The following is a 27627-nucleotide window of genomic DNA, read 5'->3' as shown; positions in this document are numbered from 1 at the left end:
GCCAAGGGATGCAGTGTTTTTTCACCTTCTCTTTGCCCACTACTTCCAAGGGTATTTTGAAGCTAGGCAGTCAACGCAGTGCCTGGTCCACTGGTTCCACAGGCCGAGACATCGTTTTGTTTCACACTCTTAGCCCCCTACCCCGGAACGTCTCTTTTCATCTTCTCTCTTGCTTGCTTTTTACTCCGTCTTCACCCTTGGCAGATAATTTGTATAACAGCCTTTTCGTTTTATTCTAGAGCCATATGGACTAGATCGGTTTACGGCGACCTTGACAGACACCTGGGCGGGAGGCCCGGTGGAGGAAGCAGCCGTCATCTCAGAAACCTTCTGATAGCTCTGGGGCGGTGGCCACGAGGAGGCGGTGACCACTGAACTCCACTCAGTGACGAGTTTTCTGGAAGATTGACAGTACGTGTACCAACTGTCTTTGCGCTAGCAGCTTGCGTGATCTCGCGAGATGTGGACGCTAATCAAGAGTAGGGACTCAAAGGCGCCTTTCTGAGTGGGGGATGGGAATATCTATGGCGCAATCATTGCGCGAGATTGGGCCACGGTCGCTGGGGGCCGATGCTTAAATCTCGCGATATTTCCGCTGCTCTGGACTGGAATTAGGAGTTGCTTCTCGCGAGAGCCCGTGCTGAGGGCTCTGTGAGGCCCCGTGTGTTTGTGTGTGTGTATGTGTGTTGGTGAATGTGAGTACGGGGAAGCTGCGGCCGCCATTTCAGAGAGCTTGCCGACACTGTCGCAGGGGTGGATCCTGAGCTGCCGAAGCCGCCGTCCTGAACTCCCGCGCGGGCTCCTCTAATCCCATTGTCTCTTTTAGATTCGCTTGGGCCTGTCCGCTCTCTGAGCCCGAAATTCGGGCTGGGTGGTACCGCGGCCTGGGCCTAGCGGCTTAACAGTAGCAACAGCGGCGGCAGCCACAGCCCCCCTCTTTCTGAATACGAGCACCGCAGGGACCCGGGAAGCCCGCACAGGTGAGGAGGCATCGCGGACCCGCGTTTTTTCCGGGCCTTTTTGAGGTTTGGTTCTTTTCTGGGTTGAGGGGCACTCCTTAGGCGATTTTAAGCGACCGGGCTGGGGGCAGGTGGGGGGGGAGATTTTTTAGAAATCGTCGTCTTTTCGACGACCGCGCCCTTTTCCGATCGAATGTGTTTCAGGGTTTTCGGGTGGCGTGGGCTGTAGAGAGGCTTCGGGTAGATGGCGACCTGTCCCTTCGAGGCCCGGGCCGACCGCGACCTCCCAACATGGCGCCAGCCGAACGCTGCCATGGCACACAACCCCTCCCAGCCGAGGGAGTTTCCCTTTGCCCCTAAAATGGCAGCGCGGGGTTTTGCGCGAAAGCGGCGCTTTGGCTCGAGATTCTCGGGTTCTGTTTGTTGAGGCGCAGTAGGCTTTTTAAAAATAGAGTACTTAATCTGTCTAGCGTGTTTGATGTTGGGGACATTTTAGGTTTAATTGCCAAGCCTGCTAAAATGGTCCCGTTTTAGTCATTCTGTGGGACCTCTCTGAGGTTTTGGAATATGTCTGGTAAAAAGGAAATTTAGCACAATTTAAAATTGTTTACTCACCAAATTTTCATTTTTGCTTTTTACCTAGTCGTTTAGAGAAAATGGCAGACGATATTGATATTGAAGCAATGCTTGAGGCTCCTTACAAGAAGGTGAGAAAAAACAAGTCGGTGAGGTGTATCTATTTCTTAATTTAGCATTATTCACGAAACTACTGCTGAAATGTAAACTAACCTCCCCGGAGCCCTCTTGATTTACCTTATCAGAGATGCATTACATGTAACTTACAAAAGTAAATATATGCTATTGATGTAATAATATTGTGCAGTAGTTTCACTTCAGCGTGATGAATAAATGCCCATCTATCTCTCTTTGTAGACTTGCCTAACGATATCTCACCTCTACTCCCATGAATTCACCTTTGATTCCAGTGTGAACTGTCAATCATAAGGTAGTAATTGAGTGACTTATCGCTGTACCGTGGTCCCCTAGGTAAAATGACTCAACTAAGAATTACCAGCTCCAGTTTGGTATAGCAAAAAGGTGAATGTAGTGGTTTGGGAAAACAGCAGGGGTCCAAGAATAATAAAGCATAACCAGTCTATGGCAAGCAAATCTTTAAATAAGACAAGTCTTACAAGAAGAAATGGGTGAGATTTAAAATTTATCCTATACATAAGACTGGTAATAGTAAATATTAAAACAGGCAGGTGATGATCTGCTGCTCAGTTAAAAATTACTAAAATTCTTGGATCCCTGAACAGAAAAAATTTCTTAAAGCAAAAGAGGCAATATCACAACTTAGAGTCACTTGATGACTGTTTAACTGTTCTCCATATTGTTTTATTTTTAATTCGTCCCTGCCATAATATTTCACACTAAAAACTACAAAGGAGTTATTTTGGCTAATAACGTAGATCCATTTCAGTATCACCGTAAAAGTAAAGTGTCTTTTCATTCTTTGACCACCAGTTGGTGGTGAAAATAGCAGTATGCATGCGTTATCACTGATGTCACAAACTGTAAGCTTTGTAAGTTAGCACTTATACTCTATATTCTTATAGCTGATGTGATCAAACTTGAAAAGAAACATTTCGCTAAACCTTTTAAAAATAATACATTTGTTTTGGAGTGTATAGCTCGACCATGTGGTACCAATTTGGATGAATTCTTTAAAGCTTTGAATAGTGTACTTAGTTTGTAATACTTAGACTCTTGAAGCTCTACTTTCTATTTTAATGTTAAGATTCTGTCTTAGTTTAACATGGATGTAATTCCATGTAAACAGGTATGGAAGTAGGACTGGTGGATTATTAATTGACTTTCTTGGGTTCGTGGGAGTCAACATTACTAAAGCAGTGTGAATCCCTGTTTGCTTCAGGGCGAGATGTGTGACAGAGGTGGCATCAAGCTCTTACAGTCCCAACCCTCCAACGGAAATGGGCGAAGATCTCAGGAATGGCATCGGTCACAGGAAATCGATAGTGGCTGGCTGCTAGCATGGCCACTTGGGGCTTAGGCAGAAATAGAGCCATGGTACTGATCAAAGGGGCCATAGCACATGGAATAAAACTCAAAACAGGACTTCATTCATGTTTTATAGAAATTCTATTTAACCACTTCAACACTGTAAATCTGGATAACTTAATATCTAACTATATAAGAAAATTTAACATGTTAATGTGCATTTTTATTTTTGTATCTTGATGACTTAATTTGTAAGCAACAAAGTGGTTAAACATACATCCATCTAAATTTTTTTATAGCCTTCCATGTTAAACTGTAAACAAGTAATTAGTTTTAAAATTGTTTTGTATTTTCTTATTCCTATTCCCTTTACCCTTTGACAACTTGAAATGTTACCACTTCGTCCTCATGATGTTCTTCTATCAACCCTGCTTAGGATGAGAACAAGTTGAGCAGTGCTAACGGCCATGAAGAACGTAGCAAAAAGTAAGTTTCAAGAAGGGACCTGGGTTGGGGGGAGGTGCTGTACATGATTGAGACTTCCAGTTGAACCCTTGTGGTTAAAGCGTTACACCTAGGTTCTCTCCTGAAGCTTTTCTTTGCCTGTTTTAGAAAAGTGGGTTCTTTTGGGAAGAGACACTATTTGAGGATGTAAAACTATGGACTCTTTCCTTAGATTTCAGGAATTGGTGTCATTGGACACCTTCCCCTCCAAGTCCGTCCATGACAATCTGGATGAGTTCTTATATTCAAACTTGTCTAAAATTTGTTAACTTTGGCTTAATGTTTATTACTTAATGTCATCAATAAAGCTATTATATCCACTGAAGATGGGTTAGAAAGAAGGTGATAACTGTGGGAAATGTGTTTTGCCCTAAACTACTGAAGGAGTCAGAGCTGTGAATTACTCATACTCCTTGATGCTTCAAGATTCTTTTTGTAATAATGTTACAGCATACTTTAGTACTTCTTAATGTTCTTACATGGCTTTCATTGTCTTAAGCTTTTTAAACTCCGATAGTTAATAGAATGGAATTTCAGAAAATTATGCATGTTATTTGTGCAAATAACTAACCCTTAATAGGAATTCATTGACAGATGAGTACAGAATACAGTGTTAAAGGAGTCTAAATAACGGTATAAACTAAATGCACTTTATAAGATTTGATCCTATTGAGTTTTCTTTAGCTCTAAAGTATATGATATTAGCATGACTTTTCTATATCATAAGCATTAAGATGTTTTATTAGCTTTTGTGATGTCATTCAAATGTTTTGTTACATTCATGACCTCATAATACCTAACAAAAAATGATGGTAATGTGAGTCACTTACTTGATTCTTTTTGGCTCTTCCAAGAGCTCAAAGTGTTTCATAATATACCACCTCAATATCTCACAAGAAGTTTGTAAGGTAGGTTAATAAAATTTCATAAAATAGTTGAGATTGGAAAAAAAAAAAAGTTGAGATTGTCTAGACTGGATTGTTCAAGCTTTGCTGCACCAGTATTCTTACCCCCTAGAGTATTGTAGGAATTGATCAAAATGGTAAAATTTGTAGGATATTTCCTATATTTTTTCTGCATGGGTGGGAGTCTGTTATCGCTCTTCACTAATCACGTGTTATGGGTATTGAGTTGGGTTTAGTCTTGAATTGTTTGAGGCAGTCAGCCAACCAATCATTGCATGGTTTAGTGTCCTTTAATTTTATACTTTTTACCAAAGTATGTTTTCTAATAGTTCTGATTTGCAATTCTGCAATTAAAAGGTAGAAAGGGGTATCCATATGAATTGAAATTATTCAGTCTCTAGATAACATGCCTAGTGAACCAATAAAGATCTCGACTGTAATGAAGACATTGGTAGTGCACATGCTTTCTTTGTTGTACCATCTTTAGATGTCTTACTACTAATACCATCTTTACCTGTTTATCTTCCTGCAAGTAAAGACTATCAAACTTTTACCAGGAAATTGAGCATCAAGCTCTCAATGACTGGTGCTTAGTGGCTTTCATATAAAGTGTGAAGTCTTACAAGACTAAATAGAAGAATGGACAATTTTCTTTAATTGGCCATCGGAGTCTTTGTTTAAGGGAAGAATATTTACAAAACTTCAACTGTCATCTGGTTTCTTTTTAAATGTACAAATTATTTCTGTCAGACTTCTCATCCTCAGTTGAAGCTGACACCCTTGTTTTTCCTGGAGGGAATTAATCTTTCAAATTAATTTGAAAGTTATTTAGAAGAAAATTTTTGTTTAGTTATAAGTCATAAAACAATGTCCTGTGCATTAGTCTTAAGTGTGAATAAATTAAGTCTCTTAACCAAAGGAAGGTGCCATGTTGCCAAATTTTTCACTTTGAAACTTCATTGTTCTTTAAAAGCCATTGGGTATTGGGATGTAGTTTTAAGGTAGTAACAAAATGCACATTCTGAGAAATTGAGAGTTGATTGACTAGTAAATGTTTTCTTCTAAAAAACAGTATAATTCTTAGTACATACACTCAATTGATTTCAGGTAATAAGCTTAACACAAATTTTATCTATTAGTCTTTCTGAAAAGCTATATCCCTGAACTTGGCAAGACCTCAAAGTTTTATACCTTTTTAAGTACCTGAGCTTGCCTTTGTGGGAGTATTATTAGTATAACCAGTTTTGCAAAGTCTCAACCAGCATCCATTCAGCTCTTTTGGAATTACTCAAAAAGGATTAAAAAAGAAAAAAAATGACACAGTTGAAATATATTGGCTACTGTGGTGTGGATTATCTATAAATTTTGGAATAAATGACTTTTCTATTTTTTTTCTTATTTTCCAGAGTACTTTGCATTTAATATTTAGATCTTCTTACATGGAAGAGGTCAAATCCAGTTATAGCAAAACACCTTTACAGCAGAGACCATATAACCAAAAAGTCCAAAGGCCCAGCCCAGTGGACCATTTACTTCAATGATGTTCAGTACAAAATTCCACTGCCACTAAAGACTTTGGAAAGTCCCTTTTAAGTTGTAACAGGATTTGACTATTAGTGTGGAGTTTGATAACCCTTCTTTAGTTAACTTAATAAATGTTCTTTGAAGCTTCATTATATTATAGAGAAGTATTCTGCTTTCTTGCACCCTTAAATTTTTGTCTGGGCTTTCATAAAGAGGATTATATTTCTGAATGTCTTAGTATGTTGCTGTCTTTTTACCTGTCTGGGGTTGCCTTCAGATGTGCGTGGGGGCTCATTTATGAAAAGTCCTAGGAAGACCTTAAGTTGAAATTAGCTCTTCAATTTTTGAGTCCTTTTCCTTTGGCATAATAAATTTTGGGCCTAAAAAGAGGTAAATTGGAAGGTTGGCTGCCTCTCTGCAATGGGCCATCTATGAGCAGAGCAAATCTTTGTCCTTTTTGTGAGGGATGGAGTGTTAACTTTGTCCCCTACTTGATAATATTTAGGATTTTTGATAGCTATCTCACAGAATTCTTTAGTCTAAGAGAGAGTTTCAGGTTTTTAGGCAACAAAAATGGAATGTTATCTGTTGCCCTTCTGGGCATTGCTTTGATAACGTCTATAAAAGTAATGAGTGTAGCCTAATTTTCTGTCATGTGCTACCTAGCATATACATTTCTGACAGTCAGGTGGATTATCTTGAAATTTTAGACAAAGTTTCTGCCTCCTTGGAAAGCTCTACATCTCCTTGTGATTGGAGTGTGGGTTTCAAGATTCCAGAAGGTGGGTGTCTTCATTTTCTATTTTCAATGCACTCTAAGATGACCTGCTTTACAGGTTCTCTGAGGCAGACTTCAGTTGCTTGTTGTGCTAAGCTTGCTTTGCTAAGGACTAAACAGTTAAATTTCCAAATGATGTAGTTGTCACAATGTTTAATCTTTTTGCCACTACAAAATGACCTTTAAGTGGATAAGTTTAATTTGAAATGTCGTTCAATTTATATAGAAATATCTGAAGGCACCTCTAAAATTTAGGTGATGACAGAGGTATGAAATAGATGGGTGGTATGCTGTGAGGAATACAGAAATGAACAGGAAAAGATAATACTGACTGGCTTTTTTACCTTTCAGAGTTTGAAAATTTATAAAGATTTATAAAGGTGTTGATTCTTGTTGATTGTATCCCACAGGCTTGTATAAACTGGCATAAAAATGGCATGCTCCAGTATCTGGTGTACTCACTGTAACTTTAAAAAGAAATTATTTGAAACGGTCACGTTAAAGTCTAGGAGTGTCAGTGCATTTTTCTGTGTTAATTTGTTGTTTATCATTATATGTAACAATTTTGCCCATGAACTCCAAAATAGTGATGGCCCTTTGAAAGTATAAAATACTCATATGTGCAAATTGGGTCAAAATAGGCTTTACTTAAGAGAAATTAGTGGGTTAACGACAATTTTTATGTATGATCCAGCACTAATACTTGATGTAAAAGTATTCTGTTAACTTTGACTCATATTTTGTGGATTACAGTAATACTTGGCCAGTTACATGATCGGACTTCCTGTTTAAAAGTTCAGATTTTGATTTATACCTACCAGCAAGTCCTCTCCTTGTTAAAGCTATAGCTGACTCAAGAAATACCATTACAGTATCTTTCTCTCTCAAATGATTCATTATCAGCTGACTGCTGATTTTCAGTAGTAGAAGGCAAAGGTGGGGTGTTGTTTATCTTACCTTGGAATTATTTTTCCATAAGTGATTGTTATGTATCATTGTATGATAGGGAAAATAGCAAAATAATTTTATAAAAATGTTTCTGACCATAAAGGGAAGTATATTTTGGCAGATTCTTAAATCAGCAAGATGATGGTGAGTTTTTTTCCTCAGGAGGAAAAAAAGCAAGAGCAGAAGTCGTAGTCATGAACGAAAAAGAAGCAAAAGTAAGGAACGGAAGCGAAGTAGAGATAGAGAAAGGAAAAAGAGCAAAAGCCGTGAAAGGAAGCGAAGTAGAAGCAAAGAAAGGAGACGGAGCCGATCAAGAAGTCGAGATCGCAGATTCAGAGGCCGCTACAGAAGTCCTTAGTATGTAACTATAATTATGATGATACTGGTTTGAGAGATTTCTCTGGGTATCCAGATAGCAATGTAACCAGAGTGATTTGAATTGTGGAATTTTATTTTTCACTATTAGGATTTTGGCATCAAAAAATCCAGTAGAAAAATACAGTGTGTGGACAGATAATACTGGTTTTACTAGGCATACAGAACATTTTCTGTTACTGCCATCTAAAAGTATTTTAACTGTGTGCCATTCCAAACTAGACTAAAGCACTAAAGTGCTTTTAAAATAAGATTTGATATTCTAGTGCCAAATATGTGAAAGCTTAAAGTCTGTGAGCTATTAACAGTATTCTTTACTGAACATAAGTTATTTAAAAATTTTAAACTCAGTTGGATACAAGTTATAAATATATATAATTAGTCACGTAATTAGTTAGCAATCTTGTCTGGCTGTTCTCAGCTGAAATGACAAACTAATTGTGAATTTTGTGTATGCTTTTTTATATTAGTGGGAGGATGCTCATCACACATCTTAAGGGTATTTTAATAGCAAGAATGCAGTAAAAGTGCTCTTGAAGGTTAAAGCACTGTGGAAATTTGGATGTGGTTATTTGAAGCAGTTGGAAATGTTTCATTATAGTTATTTTTTAAAAAGCTAAGCTGTACTAATGGCTTTGGAAAGAGCCTTACAACTCTTAAGCAGGGATTGAATCTTAACAGTCCCTAGTGCTTTATGATGTTCTCATTAATAAATATATTGTTGTAAGCAATGGATTATATTAAAATTTAAGTTTTAATTGAATTTGAATTCAAAGAGAGTCCTGGATCAGAGCCTTGGCTTCTTTACTTGGTTAAGGATTCTTAAGCTTTAGTTTTCTTAAAGAAGGAGGTGTAACTGCTGACATAAGCTTTGAATGAGAAGAGGATGTAAATTAAAACACCCACAATACTTAGTGCTATTGGTGAAATGTTTTGGTATTACTTGAAGCAGATAAAGTTAGTAACACTTAGAGTTCTGATTCTGGTTCTTCAATGAAAAGGATTCCACTCCTTGTTCTCCAAGGTCCTCTTAGCTGATTATTTTACAAACTTTGTAACAGTTTAAAAAGGACCACAGTGGTGTTTTAAGTACTCTTTTGGGAAAATACTTTGCTTTTTGTCCAGTTTATCAAAATTTACTTCATTCTTTTTTACCAGAATGAACTTAATATTGGGGAAGATAAATAATTCTGAATAATGTTATTTCTCATCAGTGATGGATACTTAAAAGTCAGCCTGTTATTCTGGTCTGACTTCAAGTTGACTTGGTTCTTAATGTTTGGTTTCAGGTGATTTTTAACTACCAAGGCAGTAATTGGAACTTTTACAATTAAAGGGGAAAGAAAGAAAATAGCTTATAGACTTACTTAACCAGTAAATGTATGTTCTTAATTGTCACTTTTAGTGTGATTTGCAAAGGACCTGTTTAATACAATTTTATTTGGGACTTCTTGGGTGTAATAGGTACATGTAGAGTCCATGACAACAAATCTCAGTGTGAATTGAGGGCCACCATATATTTTCATTTTGCTACCCATCTGGTAAAGGATAGCAGGATGAGCACTAAGAGACATCTGACCTGACCTTTCAAATTAGTTTGGTCTTTCAAAATAAAAGGGCCATAAAATACTGGGCCTTTTTAAAGTGTTTCAAATTACAGAGTAAAGCTTTGAAAACACACTTTTAATGTAATCAAGTCCTGAAAAAAAAAATTTTCCTGAGGGGTTGATGAACTTCCTTCACATCTTTAGTACTGACTGTTTTGTCACTAAGAACTGAAGTGTATGACATGCTTAAATATGCTTATATGCAGTTTTGGAGACTTCACTGTCAAGTGGAAAAATTGGAATTGAATGTAAAGAATTAGTCCCCTATTTTTTAAAAGAGGCTTCTCAAGGGAATTCCCTGACAGTCCAGTAGTTAGGACTGTGCACTATTACTGCCTATGGCCTGGGTTCAATTCCTGGACAGGGAACTATGATCCCACAAACCATGCAGCATGGCAAAAAAAGTTACTCAAAACATGAATATTGTATATGTATGTATATATAAACATGTATATTCCTGAGGAAGGATCTGCAGAGATACACACCAAGTTGTTAATTATACTTATTCCTGGTGTGAGGGAAGTTCAGGATAATTTTCACTATGTGCTTCCCCCAACCCCCAAACCTCAGGAATGTATTCATAAATATGTAATCAAAGAAAACTAGACTGAAAATTTAAGCATTTTCAGAATATTAAAAATTTTGAGGCTGTAATCTTTGGTCTTGGCACCTCTCAGTGGTCCAGGATGGATAACTGTAAGAACAGTTTGCCTGGGATAGAGTTGAAAGTCTTATTTCCTCTTCATAATTGAGGTGGAAAACAAACAGCCTAAACAATGTTAAACTTGCTGGAGAGCGCATGAACGCGATCTTAGCAAGACCCTAACCCTGTAACTAGTGTAATTTTGTGTTTCCTTTTTAGCTCCGGACCAAAATTTAACAGTGCCATCCGAGGAAAGATTGGGTTGCCTCATAGCATCAAATTAAGGTTTTTAAACATACTTCTGAATTGTTTAAATTGTTTTTCAAGGAACTAATGTGGTGTACTTGTTTGGGTAACTTTTGAAATTTTTTAACTTTGCAGCAGACGACGTTCTCGAAGCAAAAGTCCATTCAGGAAAGACAAGAGCCCTGTGAGGTAATCGTCTCCATTTCTTTTCTTTTGCATTTTTAGCTTTTGTAAAGTTTTTATAAGTTATGCTACTGCAAAATTTAATGACATTCGCTAACTTGGCTCATATTAAATCTTTATTTGGTTTGCAGTCCTAGTGTTATTAATGTGAATTGCAAAGTTTTCAGTAACTTGTATCTAAGAAGAATGGAACAAAAATGACCACTTTAATTGTAGATATTCCATGTGTTTTTATTGCTCTTTATGGTAACTAAAAATTTTTTAATGGTAGCTATTGGAAACTTCAGACTTGATTTACCTTTGGAAATAATGAGTTTTTGAAATAACTTCCTGTAGAAAAATAGTGAAAATAGTCATGAGTTTTATCATTTGGCTCCCTTTACTTGAGAGAAGTGTTTAATCTCCAAACTTTTAATTGAATTGACTTGTGCTTTTTACTGTTTTTGACTTTCTGTGAGGTATTTTTCTCGACTGACCTAATGCAGTCTACAGTTTTGGTTCAGGGACCATTTTGTTACATGGTAGCGTTTTTTACTTCTGGTTTCCCTAAGTATCTTGTTATTTGGCATATAAGGGTTTTAAAGGGTTTCTATATCAAATATTGAGTGTTACTCTTTTAATACTTAGTTTTCTCTTGTGAGGAGACTCATTTTTAGTTCTCATTCTTTGGATCTAGTCGGCTTTGTATCTCTGTTTTATAGTAACAGGTTTAAAATAACTGTAGATTTCCCAAGGGATATACCTGAGGTTTGTAGGTGGAGTGTTTCAAAAATACTTCCTGAGAATGTCAGAATGTGGTTAAGAAAGAGCTTATTTATGCTTATATTTTTAAGGATTAAAACCTTAATCATAGTAAAATTTTATAATAGATAATTTTAGTAGTGGACATTGTTATTTTTCTTGGACTTGATAAATTTCATCTACTATGTTCTTTTACTTTTCTCACTTATTGGGCATTTAAGTTTGCTCAGTAAATTTAGAAGTGTAAACATTTGTAAACATGAGTAAATTAAACCCCACTGTTACTTGTCTGCATACCTCCTGCTTTTTACTTTTGATTTGCTCATTGTTAGTGTGTCTATGCTATAAGAAGTATCAAGTATTTTTTTCAGGTACTGAATTTGTAGTCTTAGTAAGACCAGTCTAATCTAGTAAACAGCTACCTCACTATTCTATAGGATATCTGAGTTTGTGAAATAAAATTCTTAAGAGTCAAAATCAGTTCAGTTCAGCCGCTCAGCTTTGTTCGACTCTTTGCGACCCCATGGACTGCATCACACCAGGCTTCCCTGTCCATCACCCTATCTGGAGCTTGCTCAAACTCATGCCCATCTAGTCGGTGATGCCATCCAACCATCTCATCCTCTGTCATCCCCTTCTCCCACCTTCAGTCTTTCCCAGAATCAGGGTCTTTTCCAGTGAGTCAGTTCTTTGCATCAAGTGGCCAAAGTGTTAGAGCTTCAGCATCAGTCCTTCTAATGAGTATTCAGGACTGATTTCCATTAGGATTGAATCTTTGACCTTGCAGTCCAAGGGACCTTCAAGAGTCTTCTCCAACACCACAGTTCAAAAGCATCAAAAAAAAAAAAAAAGCCCTCAGCTTTCTTTATAGTCCAATTCATAAAGAATCAAAATAGTTTTCATTATTTGGGGTTTACTTTCAAGTTACTGTTTGTGATTATGAAACTTAGTTTTACTTTATGATTTCTTTTTGGGGAAACATCCTTACTGCTAGTTTGGACCAGTTCAACATTTGTGTCTAGTCAGGGGTTATTAATTGTGAATGTCAAACTCTTGGGCTTCTTATTGGCCGTTTATTATGCTAGAGAGAATAACATTTGTAAGATTGAAAGACCAGTGGACTTTGGTCCTGATAATGTAAGATAATATCAGAAGAAACTTCAGAAACTCATTATGTTGAAGGCGTTTGGGTCACATTGAATTATTTTATGAGCATTTTATATATATCGTAGTGAAAATGGGCTTGGGAGTAGTGACAGACTGGTTTTGGGAAAGTTTATTCTGTTTACTAAAAATATGTATTAAATGTTACTTTGGAAGAAGTTATAAAGTTAACTCTATACTCTTTATTCCTGTTTTAGGGAACCTATTGATAATCTCACTCCTGAGGAAAGAGATGCAAGGACTGTTTTCTGTATGCAGCTGGCAGCAAGAATTCGGCCAAGGGATTTGGAAGAGTTTTTCTCTACAGTTGGGAAGGTAATCTAAGCTTTATCTATGGAGCTAATTTAAGTAGAAATTGCAAGCCACAGTTTAATAATTGTCAGTATGACAGATGAAATGAGAAAAAAAATCTAAACCAAATTTGTTTGGTGGAATTTAGTTAGGGAATTTATTTTTATTTTTGGAAATTGATGTGTTGATAAATGAGCCTACAAATTTGCCTCTCTTTAATTGCTTCATAATATTGTTTATGTGCCTCTTGTCTTTTGAAATGATTATACTTATTGAAAATGGTTGGATAAACAGAACCCTGTGTTAAGTGTGTGTTTTCTTTTTAGGTTCGTGATGTGAGGATGATTTCTGACAGAAATTCAAGACGTTCCAAAGGAATTGCTTATGTGGAGTTTGTTGATGTTAGCTCAGTGCCTCTAGCAATAGGATTAACTGGTCAGCGGGTTTTAGGAGTGCCGATCATAGTACAAGCATCACAGGTAACTTCCTATTTAAGAATTCGAGCATTGATAGTGCTAGAAACCTGCCTTGAGCCTTATAAAATCACCTCTTACTACCTTGAGTTAGATGTTCTCAGGACAGCTTTAAAAACAAAAGCTGATTCCTTTGATATATTTGTATTCTCAAAATTCTCTTCTTCTGTCTTAATATAAGTTGTAAATATTTATTTCATGCTGAAGAATTGAACTTGTTTTAGAATTATATTGATTTGTGATGACTTACTTGGCGATAGAAGCATCTAAGAACATGTTTTCCCCTTTCAAATGGGTTTTTCACATTTTTAATAAATATATTTTCACAATTTTTATGAAATTCTAATATTTGAAAGCAAAATGTTTCAGACTAATTTTTAAAATGTCTTTTAAGAGAATCCGAATTATAATTTAATTTCTCTTTGCTGATTCTTCACAGTAATTGAGTGTTGCCTTTGGAAAAATGAAATTAGGGTTAATATTTTAGTTCATTTAGATGTGGAAAAATCGGAATACATCACTACTGAGTAATATGAAAATACTTTAAGGATTTATCATTAGTACCTATTTATACTAAGAAACAAGTTAGTTTCTGTGACTACCAGATAACTTAGCTTTCTAAAATGGAAAATATAGATCTTAAAGATCTTTTTTTGGTCTCATCGCATGGTTTGTGGAATCTACGTTCCCCAGCCAGGGATTGAACCTGGGCCCTGGCAATGAAAACACCCAAATCCTAACTACTGGACCACCAGGGAATTCCCAAGGATTTTAATTTTCTGAGCAATATGAGATAACAGTATAGTTATGCTCATTCTTTTTCAGACCCCTGAAATAAGTACTTCACATAACTTCTGAAAAATCTGGTTGCTCATCAAAAGCTTTTAATATTTTATAGATAGGCACGGGATTTAACCAAATCTGAAGTGAAATTGCAGTTTTCACTGTTAAACAAACTCAAAACTTGGTCAAATTACTACCGGCTTATCTAACGTTTTAGGAGTATGTAACATTGTTGAGTACCATTTGATTATAGATAAACAGTAGGAGCCCAGGGCTTTCCTGGTGGCTCAGATGGTAAATAACGTTGAGGAGCATGCTGTGGGTATCATTGTTCAGTTCATTTCATGTGACGGAGGACAAACCTTACAATAGTGTGTACTTTGTCCTGGCGAAGTGCTGAGAAGAGTCAGATTTATAAATGAGATTCTGAATTCATTTAATTTTAACCTCCTATGGTGCCCCAGTTTGTTAAAGGAGCTTGTGTTAGAATGTAAATTGAGAACTGTTTCGTTTGAGAAGGACTTGATAGAAAAATGACTGCTGAATTGAATGGTTTACTTAGTTTGATTTATATTGCAGAAGTTCTTTAAGATGGATTCCCAGTTGGTATACTGTATATTGAGTAACAGTGATCTTGAGAACACATTTTAGTTAATGAGTGTATTTAGTTCCAGGAAGTAATCTTACATTTCTACATTTAGTACATCTGATACCAGGATGCTGCTTTATCAGTTTTATATATGCTCTTAAATCTAAGTTTTTTTTTAACTGGAAAATACAGTAAAATCTAAAATTTTAATTTAAAAGGTGTACCATTCAGTCAGTGTCAGTACTGACAAGCATATGAGGTGGAATCATACAATATTTATCCCTTTATGTATGACTTAACTCTTAGCGTAATTTGGTATCAGTTGTCATTAAGCAAACCTAAAATGTGAGTGGGATTTACTATGTTCAAAATGGTACTTATTCATTGTAAATAGATGTGCCTTTTGTCTTATCTAACTTGTAGGCAGAAAAAAACAGAGCTGCAGCAATGGCAAACAATCTACAAAAGGGAAGTGCTGGACCTATGAGGCTTTATGTGGGCTCGTTACACTTTAACATAACTGAAGATATGCTTCGAGGGATTTTTGAGCCATTTGGAAGGGTAAGTCTCAAATTTTTAAGTGGATCCTAAATAGGTTCTTAAAACAAATGTAGCTGCATAGTATATCTGCTTTGTGATGTTTCTAAGATACTAATGTTAAGATGGGAGGGAGTGGTTCTATTAGAATTTTTTAAAAGTCAACCTGAATGATAAAATGTACTGTACATTGGAGCAAGAGGTTTTTTTCCCCCCTTGGTTTATTTTGGGATACTTTTCTTACTGAAAGTTTAGGAGTGTGTAATACAATTGTAGCATAGCACTATATAAGCTTCAGCTGTACAGTGCAATAATTTGACTTACATCATGAAATTAGTACTGTAATAGGTGCAGTGAACATCTATCATCTCATCCAGATACAATATTAAAGAAATAGATAACAAAATTTTTTCTCTTGTGATGAGAACTCTAAGCCTTACTCTTTACTTACTCTAAGCTTTACTCTTGAGCCTTAGTTTATGACATACAGCTGTGTAAATAATCAGACATTGCATTTCTAGAACTTACAACTGGAAGTTTGTACCTTATGACTACTTTAACTCTTCTCCACCCACACCTCTGTTAGCCACAAATGTAATGATATTTTTCCACGAGTTTGTTTTTGAAGTACAATTAAACTGCAGCACTATTTTCCTGGTGAACAGATTAGACTTTTTTGATATTTCTATATATTTATCAAAATAATCACCAGGATAAGTATAGTTCTCCTCATTTTAGAAGAATGTTTAGAATAAATGTTAGCAGTAGGCTGTGGTGTGGTGGTGGTGGTGGATTAGTTACTAAGTTGTATCTAACTCTTTGCGACCTCATAGACTGTAGCCCACCAGGCTCCTCTCCGTGCATGGAATTTCCCAGACAAAAATACTGGAGTGGGTTGCCATTTCCTTCTCCAGGGGATCCTCCCAACCCAGGAATTGAACCCACCTCTCTTATTTGGCAGGCGGATTCTTTACCACTGAACTACCTGGCTGATCTGGATTAAACTTTTTGTGTGGCCCATGAGTAAAAATCTCGGTTCCTGCTGTACTTTATCCGCTACTTAATCTTTATTGCTTTGGGATATATATTTCATTGTTCTCTTGCTATCCCACTCAACTCCTTTGTGGTTTTGAAAAAAAAAAAAAGAAAAGTGTTAGTCACTTAGTTGTGACTGACTTTGCGACTCCATGGACTGACTGTAGCCTGCCGGGGTACTCTGGCCATGGGATTCTCCAGGCAAGAATACTGGAATGGGTAGCCATTCCCTTCTCCGGGAGATTGTCCTGACCCAGGTAGAGCCCTGGTCTCCTGCATTGCAGGCATGTTTTTTGCCACCTGAGACCAGGTAAAGCCTAAATTGCGAAACCCTAAATTAAGTGTTAATAATGAGAACATTTGGCTGTTGATTTTTGTGGATAGTTTGTTTATTGGAAATATGGTAATTGTGCACAAATCATAATTACATCAATCATTATAAAACTAGTATGTTCTTGAAACAACAGATACATAAAAAAAATATGGGTGCTATATTTTAAATTTTCATGCTTCCTCTGTGTGGCTCGCTTTGTGGCAATATTATGATGTAACTACCTTCCTTTGTAATAACACAGTTCCCTCACTTAAGGTGAATAGTCACTGCTTTGTAGCAGATTCACAGAGTTGTACAAACTATCAACCACATCCAGTTGTTATTTTTATTTATTCCAACATTTTGGGCAGTTTATTATGTCTGGCATAATTGCATATTAATGTTTGGTATATTTTAGCATAATGTGAAGGAAACATGCTGATTTGGTTTTTTAACATTCTCCAAAGAATTTCAGATTGTGTTTTTTCTTGGGAAAGATTAAGGTTGTTCCCCTGCTTAGTATGTTCCCAGGCCTCTAGAAAGAAGATACTCTGGGAGGGATTTTTATGTTTTCGATTTCTTTCAGGGGGAGACATTTTAAAATTGTACTTCAAGAAATTTTTTGTCCCTTCTTTTCACTAGCATAAATAATAATTGTGGTTTTCATTTTTAGATTGAAAGTATCCAGCTCATGATGGATAGTGAAACAGGTCGATCCAAGGGATATGGATTTATTACGGTAAGCAGTTAACCATGATTAACATAATAACTTAAACTTCTTTTTTATCTGAGTAGCATAGTGTAAAACTTGATTAGTTATTCATAGTGGGGAAGGGATAAAGTTAATATTTTCAAGTGGTTTAAATTAGTTTGCTGTTAGTGGCTAATTTTTAGTAGTTGAAAATATCTTCAAATGCAAAACTTCCAAGTACTTTGCTATCTTCTTGTTTATGGACAGTTTGTTTAGCCAACTCCTCATGTAATTGAAGGCAATCACTTCTTCAGTTTGACTGGTGTGACCCAAGATGTTGCATTAAAGTCTTTTGGAATTTATTTTTACTTTTTATTATAGACATAATATGGTTTGACATACCATGACCAGGATTGCCTTAAGTAGCTGACCACTGAAACCCTGTTCTTGATAGGGTATGAAGTGGCAGCTGGAATAATTGTGAATGGAGGTGTCCTTTTAAAAGTAAACTCGTACTTTTAGTTAGTTCATTTAGTTTGTACATTTGCAGTCCAATTACATGATAGCAATTTTTCAAATTCTCATTTATCCCTGGAAAGTACTGGAAACACATTTTTAATTTAAAATATAAATACTTGTCACCATTGCCACCTTTATAGACAAAATTTTAAAAATAGAGATCCCAGATTTTATCAAGAAATTACAATTGGATCTTATATCCAAATTCAAGTAAAATTTAAACCTATTCTGTACTGATAGCAATCTGTTGCATTGATTGCTTTAGTTTACATTTAAGTTACATTGTGTGACAAGCTTGAGCTTGTTACTCTTACCATCCTTCCAGATGTAATTATTGAATATACTAGCATTAATAAGTTGAGGTTTCTTTGCCTTACATATATGTAATTACCCTTATCCCTCTCTCAATTGTATAGTTTTCTGATTCAGAATGTGCCAAGAAAGCTTTGGAACAACTTAATGGATTTGAGCTAGCGGGAAGGCCCATGAAAGTTGGTCATGTTACTGAACGTACTGATGCTTCCAGTGCTAGCTCATTTTTGGACAGTGATGAACTGGAAAGGACTGGAATTGACTTGGGAACAACTGGTCGTCTCCAGTTAATGGCAAGACTTGCAGAGGGTAAGTTTATCCTACTGTTGTGAATATGGTAATGAGAAACATAACTGTGCAAACAACTGGAAAAGCGTGCAAACAAATGGAAAATGATTTTTTCTTATTTTGAGGTTGACTGTTTCCTTGAACAGCACACATGGTTTCATAGGTGAAATCCTTTGCTTTTAAGTTGTAAAGTTCTAAGAATCTACTTTATAATGGTGCTTTTTGAATGCCACAGTACGTGTTATAGGATTCCTTTTGTTTTCTATAATAATTAATGTCCTTATACTTTAGTTGCAGCGTTTACTCTATGTCCTGCTTGTACAGTTGGCCTTCTGTATCTGTAGGTTCAGTATCCTTGAGTACGGAGGGCAGACTGTACCACAACTCTTTATATATGGGATTTCAGCATTTGTGGAGTTTGACAACCAAGGGGATCCTGGAAACATTCTTACCCACCTGGCTACCAAAGGGCCGCTGTAATTTTTAAAAATTGACTTTGGTATTAAGTAATCAGAAAACTAGGATATTAAGACCTATTCTTTTACAGGCACAGGTTTGCAGATCCCGCCAGCAGCACAGCAAGCTTTGCAAATGAGTGGCTCTTTGGCATTTGGTGCTGTGGCAGGTAGGAATTGAATCTTTTCTATTTGAAATCATTGTTTTTTTCACCTAATTCGAAAATTTTCCAAATTTTTGCATTTAAAAGGACTTAACTGAGAATTCAATTCATCAAGTACTTTTTTAACTTATAAATTTCAAGAGTTAATGTAAGGAGATGGTGCTATAGGACAGACTTAGCTACTGATCATAATAAAATGTCAGGGTATTATTAAACCCTGCCTACCAGTTTGTTTTTAGTTGAAAGTGATGTAAATTGTTAAATGTTTAAATGTATCACTTTTGTTGAAAACCAGAAAGCTCCCATTATTTCAAAGGAAAAATGTTTTGTAATGTTTGAGATTAGAAAGTTTTATTTTAAAGGCCTTTAAATGAAGCTTTATTTTAAATAATTGAGTGCAGAGAAAACCGCTTTTCTAATTAGAACATAACTACAACTGACCCTTGAACTACATAGGTTTGAACTGCAAGGGTTATTTAGACATGTGCCTTTATTATTTAGTAGTAAATACTACTGCACTATATGGTTTGTGGTTGTTAAATCCATGATTTTGGAAGGACGAAGGATATGGAGAGCCAGATAAAAGTTACATATGTATTTTAAGCTACTCAGATGGTTGGTGTCCCTAATTCCTTAAATTTGAAGGCCAACTGTATTTTCAGATTTTGACTTACAGAATGAAGTTCCTGGAGTGGTGAGGGGAAGGAAGAGGGAGTTGAATTGATAGTTTGTTACAATTATGTAACGATGGGCTTAGCTTATGAACACTTTTTCTCTTTTTGTGGCTCAGTTACTTGAAATTAACCCAAATCTATTAGCTAAGATAGCATTAAATTTCTTTATAAGACTTGCTTGCAGAATATATGAGAGTAAACCATGGTATTGGACTTCAGATGACAAACACTAAGAAAGTAAGGTGATTATCAGTTACACATTGGTCCTATGATCTTATCTAGCTATAAAGTGAGACTCTGTCAATATGTAAAATATATAGGATCGTGGTACCACATCTGAATATAGGGAAAGTTCCATGTGGTTGCTTCATGATTTCCGTTTGAATTGAAAACCCATTAATTAAAGGAGACAAGATTATTTCTGCTTCTATATTATTATTTATTGTGGGCGCTTCTGTATTTTCCTTTTTTTAGCTCAATATTTGAGAGCTTGTTTTTTCTTGAGCATCTCATGGTTCCTTTCAAACTGACTTAAATTTTGAAATCCAATAGGTAAAGTTCTTTAAACAACCATGCTAGTGTATCCACATAAGAAAATTGCAACTATTAAGCATTTCTGTAATTAAGAGTCAGTTGGTGACTCCAGGTTTTCCTGTATTGTTTTGACTTTTTGAACAAGTATTAGTCATTTCATTTTTCTACAGTGAACATGTAGTCATTGAATGCCACCTAGTGTAATTGAAGATACTAAATAAACCCATCACTGCAGAAATACATCGTAGTCTCTGGTTTTCAGTTACTGTTTTCTGCAAACATGTGTCCTCCTATTGCTTCTCATTGTTAGGTCATTCTTTCAATAATTTAGAAAAATGCTTGATGATTTACCATAGTCTTGGTTTTTTGATAGAGGCTGATACCTTTAGGGATTTAATACAAAGACACACAATTCATTTTTAAACAATCTTACCTTATATCCTGGGTGCTGTATCAATTATATTGATTTGGTTTGTTAACACTATCTTTGCCTAATTATAGATTTTCTGTGTTGTGGACATTGTTACTTCCCTCAGTTCTTTCTCCTGGTGAATGAAGAATGATTACACTTGGCTGGGCACATTTATTGTGTAGTCTACATTAAGGCTGATAATGCTAAACATTCATATGGGTTGCTTACAAATAGCCACGTAGTTACCTATTTGTTATATTCCCACTTTTCCCCTCCACTTTTCATTATTTATTGATGTGCTGTACTTAGTTGCTCAGTCATGTCCAACTCTTCGTGGCCCTATGGACTGTATGTAGCCTGCCAGGCTCCTCTGTCCGTAAGATTTTCCAGGCAAGAATATTGGAGTGGATTGCCATGCCGTCCTCCAGGGGATCTTCCCAATCTGGGGATTGAACCCTGGTCCCCCCCGCATTGCAGGTGGATTTTTTACCGGCTGAGCCACCAGGGAAGCCCATTGTTTATTGATAGATGATTCTGTTATCTTAGAAGTTCCAATAAATTGCTATTCTGAATTAGTAATCACATATATGCATAACTGGGTATATGTCTCCTGACTGTCGTTAAAATCTTACACATTCAGTATTAAATCGCTGAATGTTAATGTATTTGAGGGGCTTGGCCTCCTAAGTTCTTTAAAGCTGTTTTTTGAAACCAAGAGTGGCCCATCACTATATCAACGTGTCTTTGTTCTGGAAGTTTAATAGCTATTTTCTAAGATAAGTTCTTATCTTTATGAAACCCATGCTTTGTTTCCTAACTGGTTACAAATGACCTGAAGAATCATTTTTGAAATTTTGATTTACATACACTTAATATAGCATGGATTTCTGATGCTTATACATTTTTTCCCATTTTAGGAAAAAAAACAAATTGTGTTAAAATTTAAAGTTTATTGACAATGTTCCTATGGTCATATCTTCAAGTTCCTTCAGTATATACCAGTTACATTTCTTCAACTCCCTGAGATGCCAAATTTGAGCACCTAGGACCCAGGTATTCTTACATCCCTATATGACTTGGGCTGCTGATCCCTTTTCATTTTTGCCCATGTTTTATGATTTTCTATACTCAGCAAGAAACCCAGATAGTAATAATCGAATCACATGTTACTGAAAATTAGGTAACTGAATCCAGTTTCTTTGTTGTATTGTTTTAAACTTAAAAAGATAGCTTTAGATACTATGACATTTTGGTTAGTATTTATACTTCTGTTTTCATTTGAAATTAAGAAAGCTGCAGCTTTCTCTTAATTTGCCTTCTCATGTAGAATTTTAATGATTATATATGAGAAACTATATTAGAAATCACTATTATGTTCATTTTTAATAGACTAGATGCTTAAATTTTTCTAGTAATACATAGATTACAGTAAATCTTAACTAAATTTCATTCATGCCTCGTTAAATTTTCAAAATAGGCTAGGAAACCAGACCTAACAAAACTATCACCTTCTGGGCTGGACATGACAATTTAAAACTTAAAGGACTTAAAAAATAATATATACATATGGTTAGAGTAGTGTCACTACTTATTGACTGTGTTTGATATTTACTGTTGCAGTATTTATTCTTTTACTAGTAACTTTTAAATGTAAAATGCTTACCGACACTGACAGAATAATAAAAAGTTTAATAACCCAAGTACTTGGAATTGAATTCTCAAGATCAGGGTTTTCATGTATTTTCTGACCGGTGTGCTTCCCTTTCCCCATTTCCCATTATTCCCAAATGAATAGTAATATAGTGGAATCCATTGAGATGTGAAAGAGTTACAGGACTAGGAAGAGAAAGGCATAAGTAAGTTTCCTAGGATAGGAGGAAAAGAAAAAGGCCCCAAAGCCTTGTCAATGAGGAATGGGGAAGGAGGTTTGGCTGCCAGGTTTTACTATAAGTTCGTTTTGATAAACCCTGCTACCATAGTCCTCTTTTATTAATGCTCTCCTGACATTTACCCTGTTAGTTGAGGCTCTTCATTGTTCCTGCACTGAGCTGTAGAATTCTCTTTTGTTATAGATTTGCAAACAAGACTTTCCCAACAGACTGAAGGTGAGTTGAGTTTTTTATTTGTTTTTTTTTTGTTTGTTTGTTTGTTCTTGAAGTGGATATAAATATAGTATAAGACATAGTTGTGTGTATACATGTATCATTATTATTGTAGTTTCTTTTTGGCCCAATTTTGTCAGAATGACATACAGTGTCATTAACCATAACCTTTCTGGTAATTCATACAAATAAGGCCTAGTAGGCATCATTACAGTTACATGGATAAAGGTGGTAAATGTCTGTGCCTTTTTTTTTTTTTTTTGGCTGTAACTTGCTTAAGAGTTTTTTTCAGCTTTGTATGCTTATCTTTGTGTTCTGATTATAAGTTTTATATAGATACAGACAATGAAACTTGTCATTTAAGCAGACGGGGAGTCTGAGTTTATTAAGATCAGGAAAAACTTAACTCCAGTGATTTGTATTAACAAATCACTGACAGGATACAACTTCCTGTTGACTCCCAATTTTGAATGTAATCTTTACAATTATCTAGTATCATTTAAAGAATGAGAGTTTTAATTTTGTTGCATCATTTGTTGTTATTCCATTACTATAAACAGTACCAAGCAATGAGAAGATTATCCAGAACTAAGTTGCATGCAGATTTCAGAGATTGAAACAGTTTATAAAATAACCTATTTTTTTCTTGGTCTTTAATTATCAAGTAAATTCTGCCATTTTATAGAGCATTCTATTGCAGTAATTTGGTATCTTACAGGATATACTTTAAAGTCTTCTGAGTAAATCTGTATTATAAAGGTCTATCCTTATTACTTGACAGTCAGGAATTGAATGTGTATCTTTACTTTTTTGGCAAATGAGACAATTGTATTCAATCTTTTTTTTTCCTAACAGATTTTTGAAAGTAGAACTGGTGGATTTTCCTTAGCTATATATTTCTATGCTGAATTCATTGTGTTCTGCATTCATCTAGGCTGAGCTGGAATATTTACATCATACATTTTCTAATATTTTTCAGTATTGATAGTTTATAATGACCTTGTATTTTTTCCAAGCATACTACTTTGTTTTATGATAAGGTACACAGTGGACTTCATTTTTTTTTTTTTGGTAATACAGGCACACTTGCATCTTTAAATTTCTCTAGTAGAATTTGATGTTAGTTATTTCAGCATTTTTCTTTTCATAGTTTTACTAAAGAGAAATACTTATCACAATAAACTATAAAGAAGTGAAAAGCATTTGTTATTCTACCAGAAATTTTTATGATGTATCCATGCACAGCCCTAATTTTTATTCATTGGAATATTTCTGATACTTCTCAGGTTATTGTTCATTTTAAGTACCATAATTTCTAATGTACTGTTTTATCCGTAGCTTTGTTTATTGTTGTTATGTATTGGAATGAAATTTGATCAAATATTATGATTACGGTGAGTTCTGTATCAGTTACTGGTAATGTTTTTTAAGTCACGTAAAAGCAATGGAGCAAATGTCTTGGAAAACGCTGTCACTTCAAAATTAAAACCAATATTGGTTTAAATTTGCTCCTAAATACTAGTATCAATAGTTTGTGTTTTTTTTTTAATTTTCGACAGTGATTATGATAGATAGATACGTTACTCTTTTTAGTGTTTCAAGACTGAGATTTCTTTGTGGTAGGTTTTATAGTCCCAGGATATTAAATCTTCAATAATCTTTTAATACTTGGATGATTTTTATATTATTTTTTAAATGTCATCCTTTCTTATAATGGTTGTATATTTATAAGAAAATATGTGACAATATATTCTTGGGCAGATAACCTAAAAAAATTTTTGTTTAGATTTAGTCAGGATTTTAAAGATTGTGTTTTCATCACCCCGAGTATAAACTCATTAAATCAGTACTATTTCCTTGATCTGTATTGATATTTGTCTAACTGAACGAATATTTGCTACACTTGAGGTTTAATTTCCCTTATAAAGATAAAACTCCCAATTTATTCAAGATCAGTTATCTCAAATACAAAGTTGCCTCTGCTTTCTGGCAGCTAAAATAGAATATTGTTATATATGTTGATATTTGATAGCATTATCAAATATGGGGAATAAGTAAATGAACTGATGGCCCTATTTTCACTTGGGTCCAGTGGTTATATTTGGTTTTGTTTTATTCATAGGGATATACTCTGATGCATTTTCCATGAAACTAATTTCTGGTTTTTTGGGTGTTTTTTTTAGCTTCAGCATTAGCTGCAGCTGCCTCTGTTCAACCTCTGGCAACACAATGTTTCCAACTCTCTAACATGTTTAATCCTCAAACGTAAGTAATTTACTTTGGTCGAGTTCAAAGGGTCTTAAGTTATCTGTAACTTGTCTAAGTTAATATTTAGGGTGTTTCAGCATATTTCATAGTTCAAGTATTGCTACAATTCTGGTCATTTTACTGCCGTTATTTTTATGCACATTACTAATTATTTTCCTTGAATGTGTTAGTAAGGTTGGAATTCAGTTGAAAACTTTGCAGTTTTCCGTTTATACCTAGTAGTTTTTCTCTGAAGTTTGTATCAGTATTTAATTTGTATTGACAGGATAGTGTTCCTAATCCTGTGAAATGATAAGCTTGGTATAAGTATCTTTTGAAAGATGTCAGTTAACCATTTTAAAAGACCCATGATTTTTTAAATACAGATTTTTAAAATAGAATATATATTGTATCATTTCATCAGTTTGAGTTGTTCTAATGGACTTAATATTTTGTTACAGAGAAGAAGAAGTTGGATGGGATACAGAGATTAAAGACGATGTGATTGAAGAATGTAATAAACATGGAGGAGTTATTCATATTTATGTTGACAAAAATTCAGCTCAGGTATTTTAACTGTTAGTTTCTTGTGTCTAATTTTCAGACATACTTGGGTCGTGGTTTTTCCTTAAAGAAGATAGTAACATGGCTAGTTTTGTGGATAATAAACTATTTTCAGTAAATTTCTAGGTACATATTAACTAGTGGAGCAATTATATGGTTATAGAGCAGTTTTTGTACAGTCAATTTGAATAATCCTGTTGGTATCCATGTTGTATATATCACAGCACGTTAAATATTTTTTGTTGTATTTTAGGGCAATGTGTATGTGAAGTGCCCATCAATTGCTGCAGCCATTGCTGCTGTCAATGCGTTGCATGGCAGGTGGTTTGCGGGTGAGTTTGACCTTTTTTCTGAGTGATTTTTTTTTTTGACGATCTAATCTAAGTGAAGATGCTAATCACCGTATCTATTTCTTTCAACAGGTAAAATGATAACAGCAGCATATGTACCTCTTCCAACTTATCACAACCTCTTCCCTGATTCTATGACAGCAACACAACTACTGGTTCCAAGTAGACGATGAAGGAAAATATAGTCCTTTATGTACATAGCTTTTTTTCTTTCTTGAGAATTCATCTTGAGTTATCTTTTATTTAGATAAAAAATAAAGAGGCAAGGGTCTACTGTCATTTGTATACAATTCCTGTTACCTTGGAAAAATAAAAATGTTAACAGGAATGCAGTGTGCTCATTCTCCCTAACTAGCAAATCCCACTGTATACAAAGCTGTTCTCTTGTTCTGCCTTTTAAATGTACATGTAGAAAATTACATTAAGGATCTATAGGAATAGTTGTAGGGGAACAAATGTGCTTAAGACATAAAAAGGCAGACAGGGATGTAATATTTTTAATGTTTCAGAAGCCTAACTTTTTACACAGCAGTTACATTTCACTAATGTTGATATTTGGTTAATGGTTTAGCAGAGGTTTCTGGAATACCTAGTTTATGGAAATTCAAGACAGCTAAACGGGCTGTTTAACATGTCATCTTGCATCCTGATCAATTGGCAAGAAAAGGTTTCAAAAATACATTTCTGGATGGTATCTTTTCAATTAATGTATCTGTAAAAGTTTCTTTGTAAATATTATGTGTTCTGGTGTGTCTTAAGATTCCAAACAAAATGATCCCTGCATTTCCTCAAGATGTTTAGTGACAGTCTGGTAAGCAAAGCAGTCTGAGCAAGAAATAGGAAATGCAGAAATAGGTTTTGTCTGGTTGCATATAATCTTTGCTCTTTTTAAGCTCTGTGAGCTCTGAAATATATTTTTGGGTTACTTCAGTGTGTTTGACAAGACAGCTTGATATTTCTATCAAACAAATGACTTTCATATTGCAACAATCTTTGTAAGAACCACTCAAATAAAATTCTCTTAAAAAGGCCATAAGAAATCTTCATTTTTGAGACGTTTTAAAGTCATAGAAACTTGGAAATTACAACAGCCTATTAGTTTCTTTGACTTTTTCAGTTGATTCTTCAGAACTTAATTGAAACTGTTGTCCTCAAGTTGTCCCTCTACATTCCTCTATGAGTTTTAATACACTTGTTATTTAGGATATTGTATAAAATTTGAGGAATTTATGATACAAAGAAAACCCAAACAGGTTTGCTTAGGCCTCAGCCCTGGGCATTAAGTTTCTGTGTTGTTCGGGCATTTAAGTGCAGTTTTGGACTTAATTTCACTTGGGCAGCAACCCTTCCCAATTCATACTCTGAACTCTGCTTCAAGTTTTTGTATCTAGATCGAATCTTTGAGTAGGTGATGCTACTCCTAATTACTCCTTCCAATATGGGTTTCCTCACCTGATTTCTAAACCCTTAAAATTGTTAGGGATGAAGGACAAGTATTACAAATTTAGTCCGGTATCAAGATTAATTGGTTTGACTTTGGAGGCATCACAGTTTTCTACCACCGCATTTGAAGGATGTTTGTAATTTCAATTATTTAACCTGGAGAAAAAATTCAAGATAATCTTTACTTTTGAACACGGAACAGCAGTTTTTGGGTGGCAGAGACTTACATGACAACTCCCCCCCACCCCCCCA

The 27627-nt window shown here is 35.2% G+C and overlaps 1 protein-coding gene across 9 annotated transcripts; it reads left to right on the top strand.

Annotated features, from left to right (window-relative positions):
• Nucleotides 621–26965, top strand: RBM39 (RNA binding motif protein 39). Of its 9 annotated transcripts, XM_018057789.1 has the most exons (19): nt 626–980; nt 1603–1666; nt 1893–1965; nt 3418–3467; nt 6625–6696; nt 7803–7997; nt 10485–10550; nt 10647–10700; nt 12797–12914; nt 13217–13369; nt 15159–15296; nt 17294–17359; nt 18247–18451; nt 18978–19055; nt 22724–22774; nt 24955–25036; nt 25480–25585; nt 25836–25914; nt 26005–26965. In XM_018057789.1, exons 9-19 carry the CDS (start codon nt 12852–12854, stop codon nt 26103–26105), a joined length of 1122 nt encoding a protein of 373 aa, XP_017913278.1. In that variant the 5' UTR covers nt 626–980; nt 1603–1666; nt 1893–1965; nt 3418–3467; nt 6625–6696; nt 7803–7997; nt 10485–10550; nt 10647–10700; nt 12797–12851; the 3' UTR covers nt 26106–26965. The 9 variants fall into 9 exon arrangements, with proteins under 9 accessions (XP_005688566.1, XP_005688568.1, XP_017913278.1 ...); XM_018057788.1 differs by lacking the exon at nt 1893–1965; XM_018057787.1 differs by lacking the exon at nt 6625–6696.

Source organism: Capra hircus, chromosome 13, assembly GCF_001704415.2.
Source record: "Capra hircus breed San Clemente chromosome 13, ASM170441v1, whole genome shotgun sequence".
Taxonomy (NCBI): Eukaryota; Metazoa; Chordata; class Mammalia; order Artiodactyla; family Bovidae; genus Capra; species Capra hircus.
Note: the sequence above shows the minus strand (reverse complement) of the source record. Positions and strands in the feature narration are given on the sequence as shown.